This window comes from Antrostomus carolinensis, unplaced genomic scaffold, assembly GCF_000700745.2.
Source record: "Antrostomus carolinensis isolate BGI_N321 unplaced genomic scaffold, ASM70074v2 scaffold50685, whole genome shotgun sequence".
NCBI classification, from domain to species: Eukaryota; Metazoa; Chordata; class Aves; order Caprimulgiformes; family Caprimulgidae; genus Antrostomus; species Antrostomus carolinensis.
Window position 1 is genome coordinate 6,462 of NW_010318017.1, and position 8,951 is coordinate 15,412.

At 37.3% G+C, this 8,951-nt stretch overlaps 1 protein-coding gene across 1 annotated transcript in view; it reads right to left on the minus strand.

Annotated features, from left to right (window-relative positions):
• FAM149B1 (family with sequence similarity 149 member B1) overlaps positions 1–8,550 on the minus strand; it is a gene marked incomplete at its 5' end in the record, with an annotated part of 13,147 nt that extends 4,597 nt beyond the window's left edge. The window contains 11 exons of the mRNA XM_010168762.2: positions 956–1,162; positions 1,813–1,925; positions 2,386–2,439; positions 2,993–3,126; positions 3,398–3,585; positions 5,287–5,457; positions 6,067–6,186; positions 6,497–6,639; positions 7,498–7,624; positions 8,199–8,303; positions 8,500–8,550. Coding sequence (XP_010167064.2) covers positions 956–1,162; positions 1,813–1,925; positions 2,386–2,439; positions 2,993–3,126; positions 3,398–3,585; positions 5,287–5,457; positions 6,067–6,186; positions 6,497–6,639; positions 7,498–7,624; positions 8,199–8,303; positions 8,500–8,550 — 1,413 coding nt within the window. The remainder of the gene's footprint in view (positions 1–955; positions 1,163–1,812; positions 1,926–2,385; positions 2,440–2,992; positions 3,127–3,397; positions 3,586–5,286; positions 5,458–6,066; positions 6,187–6,496; positions 6,640–7,497; positions 7,625–8,198; positions 8,304–8,499) is intronic.
• Between the last annotated feature and the right edge of the window lie 401 nt (positions 8,551–8,951).

Below are 8,951 nucleotides of genomic sequence, written 5' to 3' on the forward strand. Positions count from 1 at the left end.
AGAAGCCTTTTCACATGAACGGTGTCTGTATATTATTGTATGTTTGAGAAGTATCAAGAGACCTTAGCTCTATGTGCCCTCTGGAGTTGACTGAAGGATGGATGTTCTGTGAGAATACTTATCAGAAAAGCTTCAAACAGCATTTTTAAAAAGACCTTCCCAGTGCTCTCTCCATACATTTAAATGTATGTGGTAATAATTGTTAAATTGATAGAAGCCTGTGGAAAGGGAACAGAAACATAAAATACTGGAAGTAGAAACATCAGTTGTGAAGGGACAAGGAACAAGTCTCTGAGCAGGAAATGATAAAAAATATCAGGCTGGATGAGTTTACAGGTAAACTGCAAAACTAAAAGGAAACTATGTCCATTTACAACACATGTGGAATTTAAAAGTATATTAAACCCTGCATTGTTTCCCAATACCCTGTAGTCCCTGTAAATGACTACGTTTAGTTGGATCATTATGCCAAACAAAAATAAGACATTCTAGATATGATTGAGGATTTACTGAGTTCATTTAGAGTCCTTTGGTCAATCAGACAACTTAGATAAGATGAGCATCATCTTTATAGCCCAGTCTGGGCTATAAACAGGCAATTTGACCTCCAAAAACAGTAGACTTTTAAGTTCATCTGGAAAATAGGCTACAGAAAAAGAAAGCTGATGTCAAGAAAGAGATGGTGGTATTTGCTTTGCTTGTACTGGACAGACTGAGGTCTGTAGCTTGTGTGCAAAACTGCCTAACATGCAAACGATTCACTGAGTCGCAGCTTGTAGCACAGTAAACATCAACTTTAGCAACTCTGCTTTCTCAGGGGTGATTGTGCTTTAATGGGCAGTTAATTTCTTTAATCAAATAATTAATATTCTTTCTGTTCAACTGAATGATTTCTGTGTAAGCTAGGTTCTCTAAATATGATAACTTGCAGTGAGAAACTGGTTTTGAAACATACAATTGAGTTCCCCTGAAGACATCATCCAGAGACTCTGGGGTCCCAGTATGAGAGTGGCTTGCATTGATGGGATGCAGGGTACGTGGTGGTGGGTTTTGCCTTCTTGTGGAACGTGACAGGGATGATACGCTGAGCTCTAGAGGACGATTTGGCCACGTTCTGGTAGAGAGGATGGAATTGGAGCCTGGCCGTCTGTCATCCAGGTCCCTAACGAAAGAATTAAAAAAACGAGAGATAAGGTGAACATGACTGATAACTACCCTATTATCAAAGTACTCATCTACATGTGGTATTAATAATATTACGTGTGGATAGAGATCATGTTTTCATTTTTGTTACATAACTATATAAAGTAATTTACAGCCAAATTAGAAAAGAATAGGGGAATGGAAAAGAAAAAAGCCTATTTTTTTTTTTTAACTGAACTATGAACTTTCCAGTTGAAGATTCCAGTGTAAAAGTAAAAATTAATCACAGAAAAGATTAAAAAACCCATATGGTAAACACCAGTTTTCACACCCATAGCCTAGATCTAACACAAGTCCACTTCTAGGAACTGAGCAAATCATTTTCTCTAAATCTTTCATTCCCATTTTGAGCTTCATGTCTTTTCAGGATGTCACTGGTGCCAACAGTAATGCCACAGCTGTTCACTGAGTGGTAAACTGGCAACAGTCAAACAGAAAACCTGTACTAGAAGTATACTGTTTCATAGAGGACAAACACATAAACAAAGAAGCAGGAAAATGATCGAGAATTGCTTTCCCGTGTAGAAAGTTACCTCACAATGTTTTAGGTTGAATCCCTCTCACTGCGAGGGTGCTCTACTTTACAACAGACAATCTTAGAGTTCTTACAGTGTTTTCTCCATTGCAGGCAGATTCCTCTGCTGTAACTGGATCCCATGTACCACCATCAAGCCATTTAGAGTACGTTGAGAGCCACTACTTGATCCTTGAGAGAGATTTACCTGAAAGTTTAAAAAAAATAATTAGGTAAATTACTGTTTGGCAGAGACATACACACATATTTACAGATTTTTTCCTTGTAAATAATTTTGGAGGAAATTAATTTCTTCCATGATATCCACATATACATTCAGTTATGTAATTTCCCCATCTAAGACAGGCATCTTAGCATTCCATTTTTCTTACAAATGGTACTGCTTAGAAAACATATCCTACCATGCTATGTCATACTTAATATTTTCCACCTGAGCTTGTGATTTGTATGACAGCATCTTCCAACAATGGCTATAATCAGAAGCTTTACAAAACTAATTTTCAGTGTATGTTGACATTTTTTGTCAAGAACAGAACTGCAGTCTCCTTTCCTGGAATACAGACTGATCTGGAAAAACATCAAATTCCACCCACCGTAACAACAGCAAATAGAAAACACCAGAGCTTTAGTCTCTCCAGCATACATACTTGAGGTGTTTTTCTCCTCTTTTTGCTTTTGCGGCCACATCTGGGTTTTGGGCACTACACACACAGTAAGGGGAACACGAGGAAGAGGCAGGGGTAGAAATAAAGGAGAAAGAAATAAGAAGGCAAGAGTTGAATTAAAATGGAATAAACAGATAACACTTTGGTGCTCACCACTCTAGGAGCAGATTATTTAAAGCACATTATACAGTCAAATTCAGTGTCTGAGAAAAAAAAACTGGTTTACAATTGCATTGAGATTTGTCCTTTGTTGCCTGATGAGTTAGCTATAGATAAGCCAGTGAGAATAGGATCTCATACACGCAATCCTTGATCTCACAATTTAGTTCAAACATTACTGAAATGTAGAAAGAACTACATCGTTAATGAACAGTCACCACATGGTTGTCCAATACATATATAAAATACTAAGTTTTAAAGAGAAAAGTAGGAATTAAAACTTGCAACTGAGGAATAACAGAACTTAAGTGTTAGAAAGGACAGTCAGCATTCATACAAAATCCAAACTAGTTATGTATCTAAACAGTCCCCTGACGTACTCAAATCTGTTTGCTTAGGTAGCGCTGTATTGACGTGTCCCTACGCAAACCAGCTGGCTAAAAATACTTACCAGATTTGATGTTTGTGGCACACGAGGTAACAATGCTGGCAGAGGATCAAACTGCAAAGGGCCTCCAGCATCTGCTCTGATTGTTTCTACCGTTATGACATTTTTCTCATCATCTATGCAAAGCAACAGAGAATTCCTGTAAATACAGACTCCTGGCATTGCTAGTTGTGGACAGTGCTATGGATCAATTTTCTTTAAAGAGAGTCCACTTGGATGCTAAGCTCTATTAAATCTTTTGAAGGTTTGTCATGCACTGTTAGCAAAATAAGCTTTTTTCCCCCCCCCCAAAGAGATTATTCCCAAACATACTTCTCTCAATGCATCCTTGCAAAATTCAGTAACTGAAATCCCCTTTTGAATCTTCAGTTTAACTGTGATCCTTACCAGAGGCTGACCCTTCCCAGTGTCTGCAGATTAATTCCTCCATGCAGCCTAGGACTTCACTCCACACATCATCAAACAGAAATGCGAGCACAGAATCCTTCATGCAGGAATATGGAGAGACAGGAGGAAACCCTAATTTCCGTCTACCAGAGGACAGTCCCATTTTCCTCTCATGTAAATCCTCCTCCCTGTAAAAAAGTAAGCACTACCTGTACCAAAACCACATTTTCTTTGTCTCCTATATTTTGCTGCATGTATTTAATAGGATTAAAACATCAGCTAAGGCTGAATTTCTGTTCTATTTTCTCTTAAACTGAAATAGGTTACGGCAGCTGGCCAAATAGCTTGAAGACATTACTCCAGGAGAAGCTTTGTATTTATCACACAATATTATTTTCTGAGAGCTAATAGTTTAACATAAACAGCAACATCAAGTAACAATCTAATACTGAAAGAAGCAAGCTTCTGTGCTTTGGGCACCTGAACTTTTATTTCTTACAGAATCTATCACTGGCCTAAATGAGAAATGACTAAGACGATTACCTTATTGCTGCACACACACATACAGAATAATAAATAAATGATACTTCATGAATAATAAATAATTTACCAAGGAGATCAAAGTTTCATTTAAAAATAAATATTAATAGTTACAGTGATATTTGTTCATCCTATTTTTAGGCTCCATATCTAACATCACTATAAAATTCCGAAGACAAGAGAGAGAAATGTTACTACTCATGACTGTTCAATGCCACTCTCAGCCTGCTGCTCTAACAGCCAGGAGGTGTTCAGGGCACAGGCTCAATTCGGTTTTAGATAATTAAATTTAATCAATAAGAGAAGAGAAAAAACATAATTCACAGCAGCAAGTGGCCTTTGCTGAAGACTCTTCCACAATGCAAGAAGTATTCTGAAGTGGGAAACCTGAAAGACAACTGCTTAAAAAAGTTTATGTTCATCTGCCAAAAGAAACTTTATAAAAGGGAGAAAATAACACTGATGCAAGCACATTTATTATGGCTTTCATACCTGCTCCCTGAGTAAGTACTTAACATCAAAAAGCTACAAACCTTGGAAAATAGGAGATACCACTAGAAAAAGCTATAATACTTCTACTGTTATTTTTATAGAGACAGCAATATTGTTTGCTGCAGCAATGTCTCTCTGGCCTGGTCAAAGCAAACCACCTACCAATTTGAATCTTGTGGTCCATGCAGCTAAGTGGCTTTACTTATTAAAAGCAATTAAGTAGTTAGCAACCCACGGTACCATTCAGAGTCCTTTCCCAGGGAGTATGTTCATATTGTTGCACTGAATAAAGTAAAGGGGCAAAAAGAATCCTCTTTATGCCACCCTTAATCCTTTCTTCTTAAGATTAAATAGTGGTCATTATTTCTTGGCAAGCATCAAATCCATTCTAATTCTTAAATTACTACAGAAAATCTAGAAAGGTACCATTCCACCCAAAATGCTAGTACAAAACCAAAGCAGCACACTGCTAGTGCATCACAAACAACAATGAATTTGACTTTGTATAAAAAATAAATGGCATTTAGACAAGTTTTATTAAATATGTGAATACATAGCAGGCTCTTAGTTATGATGAACTATTTAAACCAGGCACAAAAATGCCTAGTATGAAAAACTACCAAAAAAAAAAAATCAGAAAAATAATTTAGCCAACTACGTTGTTGTAGGAAATGGATTGGGAGAATTCCCAGTGCCCTAGCAACCTCAGGCTTTTGAAAGTTCTCTAGAGGAAAAGTATTTAAAAAAAAAAAAAAATCATCAAATACTTTATCAACTAGCATCAAAGCCAAATATATCTTAATAGCAGGAATTTCAGGACACTGATACTAGTTACTATCTAAATATTCAATACCTACACATCTCTGCGGTCAAATGCTAAATATTCCTCCATTACGCCTTCAGAGACAATGACTCCATCTTCACCTTCTTCGCTTTCTGGAGAACATGAGGTCGGAGACTTGGAATGGTCAGTCTTCTTGTGAATGGGAGTAACAGAAAGAGGTACCTTCTTGCCAAAAACACTAAATCTGAACAGGTGACAGTTTGCAGAAAACAGAAGTGAAAATAAGTTGTTACTCCACTTCAAATAGCAGCACTGGGTGAGCTCAAAGGTTGAGAGACAACACAGTACTTAAGGCCAAGCAGTAGGATGGCCAACAAATTATGCGTTACAGTAAAACTCTTTTGCTTTGGGTATTTTTAAGTCTTGCTGAGGAACTTGAAACTTCGGAAAAAAAATCAAAAGCTAATTAAAAAACATTATAAAACATAAATAATAAAAGTAGTACTAATATAGTGCTTTGTATTTTTGAAGTTCTGCACAAATTTAATAGCTTCTTAACAATAAAACCAGCTACAATGCAGACATATTCTGAAGAAATCAGCAGCAGCAAAGGTATTTCTATTTACTGACCAGTTCACTGTAGTTAGCAACAAGCACAGCTACATAGTCTTGCTATTCTGAATATACTACTTTTAGTTAAAAAGGGAAAAAAAAAAAAAGCGTGCCGTGTTCAAAACTCAGCCTAAGATAAAGGAATTAGGCTTCACATTTTAAGAAGCCTTTCACTGCAGTCCACTGAGAACAAAATTCCCTTCCCACCTTGGTACGGACTGGATTAACTGTTGGTACTTACTCATTAGAATCTTTTTCTCTTGAAGAACTTACAGCTGAGGAAGCTAAACTGACAGAAGGTGAACTTGAATACCATCCATACCCTTCATCTGTGGGGATCACTATCTGCTTCCCCACAACCCTGCCATGGCAAAGCAAAGGATAAATTAATCAGAAAATGTTTACCATACATATTTTCTAAGAAAATTTTGCTATGTTAAGGCCAAGTCAGTTGCAAATAGCAATAATCCTCTGCCAGGGAACCATATGTGAGATAGCAGAGTCTTTATATTAATGGGAATGGCAAGCAGACTACTAGACTGATCTTTTTCTCTCTATCTACTATATAATTGCATAAAACCACCCTGCTACTAACATTGTTTTTAAAGCAACTGTTTCCCTACCCTTTTTAACTCTGTGATGGTACTAGCACTAGTCTATTAATAAAATACCTGAGATGAGGAAAGTTGGATGTCCACTGGTGGCATTCTTCCCGCAGTCCCTCAACATGCACATTTTCTTTCTGCTCATAGAGGAGCTCATCAATTTGTCTGAACATTTGCTGAACTTGTTGTGTGGCAGCTTTATCAAATTCCTAGAAAGGAAAGTTATCCAATAAGCACCCGGTGAATAGCATTTGGAAGTTTTTTAAATGGAATTTCTTTGTAATTGAAACAGACAAATATTTGTTTAAAGCATAGTGGGACTCATTCAAACAGTTCTCTTTCTTCTGCTTAGAAAGACATTAACTTTAAATAATTTCCCCCTGGAGATGACACAGACTGCTGTTAAGACTGATGGTAGCTACATAAAAAGCTTACATTGACACAACAGAAAAACTATTAAAACATTTTGAAATATCTTTATTATATTAAGTTAAAGACAGTAATTTACATAAAAGAAATCAGAACAGGAAGGATAAAATTCAGTAGCTAGAAAATGGGGTCGGTTCTCAGTTAAATCTAAACGGTTCCATCTCACCTCACAGAAAGAAATAGCACACTTTGTTTCAGAAGACTGAAAATAAAACAAATATTTCTAATTGAAAATAATGTTTTAGGGGATTACTGTATTTTGAGAAACATACGAGTATGCAGAAGTTTGATAAACTCACACCAAGTGTCTGAAAGTCATCCACTCAATGTTTGGGATTCCACAGTAACAGCATTATTATTATGTTGTATAGATACACTTATGCATTAAATGATCTGCATTTCCAAAGTTTTAGATGGAAATGCAGAATATTAACTGAATAATATGAGCCCAATACATTTTGATCTGAGAGAGGAAAGATGGGGAAGAGGTAAAAAAGATGTTCTTTCTATAACCACTATAATGACTTATTGACGTATCCAATCCTTATTTTTTATCCTGAAATGTATTTCCAATGGTATTTCAAATGTCTTTCTACTCATTGTGCTACATTTCACTTGGATGACTATGTTCTACTCACATCATAGCCCCAAGAGAAGACTGAGCTGTCTTCAGTGGAGGTGTCAGTGTAACTCTGACTAGCAGAATTCCCATCATCAGCTGGAGTAACAGAAGGGTAATCTGAGTCCTTCCAGATTTCAGACTCTCTGAAATGCATGCATTGAAGAAAAAAAATGAAGAAAAAAACCCCCAACAATACACAATGACAAATAAAGCAGCCAAGTAAACTCTTCCTTCTGTACAAAAAAGCACAGATGTATCAGCAGGTGTCAGCAATGATAAGAGTTTTCAAAAGGTAAATATTTACTTAAGAGGCATTTAAGCAGAAGCCATAGTACACAAGCAATTACAACAACTGTAACTCCTAATATTCTCAGTGACACAGGAAGTCTAGAAGTCAAGCAAAACAACTTTCCAAAAATTATCTCAGTTAAGCTGCAGACTATTTCTAGTCCCAGTTCTACACCACTCAGGAATTACGTCTATCTTTTCTCCTCTTGTTTCTGCTATAAACTTAGATGACCCAGGCTGCTTGTGAGCTGAGAACAAAACACAGCTCCATTTATTATTTCCAAAATAGAAAGGCCGTGTTCTGCAATGATACAGATCTGAGGTGAAGCCTAAGCCTACCAACCGTATTACTTCTGTAACGGTAACTCAACACAAGGTGCCTGGTTTTGCCATTGTCTCCAAACATTCTTGTTATAGCATGACATATACCTTGAGCTCTCGCCATAATTTTCTGCCGTGGGCGTGGCTGGGCACAGCTCAGCTCGTGGTTCTGGCAGTGGGTGATGCCGCAAGGCATGTTTTGGAAGTCCTTGTCTAAAACAAGAAATGGAACTTGACATTACTTACAAGGATAAACATCTATCTAGTTCCCAGGCTTTACAGAGGTTTTTCCTACTTTTCAAGGAATGCACTAATTTGCATACCAGGGCACCTTTATTCTTATTAGACAGTGAATTCTTGTTACCAAAACTTAGAATTAAGGTATCAAAACTAACTCTGGGATAATCACGGAGTTAAAGGTCTTTGCTTAGAAATCAATGTTTTCCTATAAACTACAGCTCTCAAATGTCATTATCCCTGTAGGAGACCTGTAAACAAACAGAACAAGAGTAGCCACCAAACTGTGCACAGGCAGGAGGAACAGCACGTGCTAGTCTTCTGTTTTGTCAAAGTTTAGATGTCCAGGAGAGAGGGACAAGGCACCGTAGCTGGGGACAGAGAGCAGTAGTGATGTAGGCACAGAAGTCCCTCCCAAGCACTGGCTGGAAGAGCCTTGAGCAGCTCTCTCCTGTCGTTTCTCTGCTGTTCAGCAAAGACAGAATTAAAAATAAGCAAGATGCCATCAAAGTAGCTAATTCCCAAAAGCGATGCATTTGTTTAAATCTCTTACCCCCTAAAAAACCGCCTAAACGTCAGTCACCTCTTGGGTCAAAAAAAAAAGGAACAAGGGCAGGACGGGGG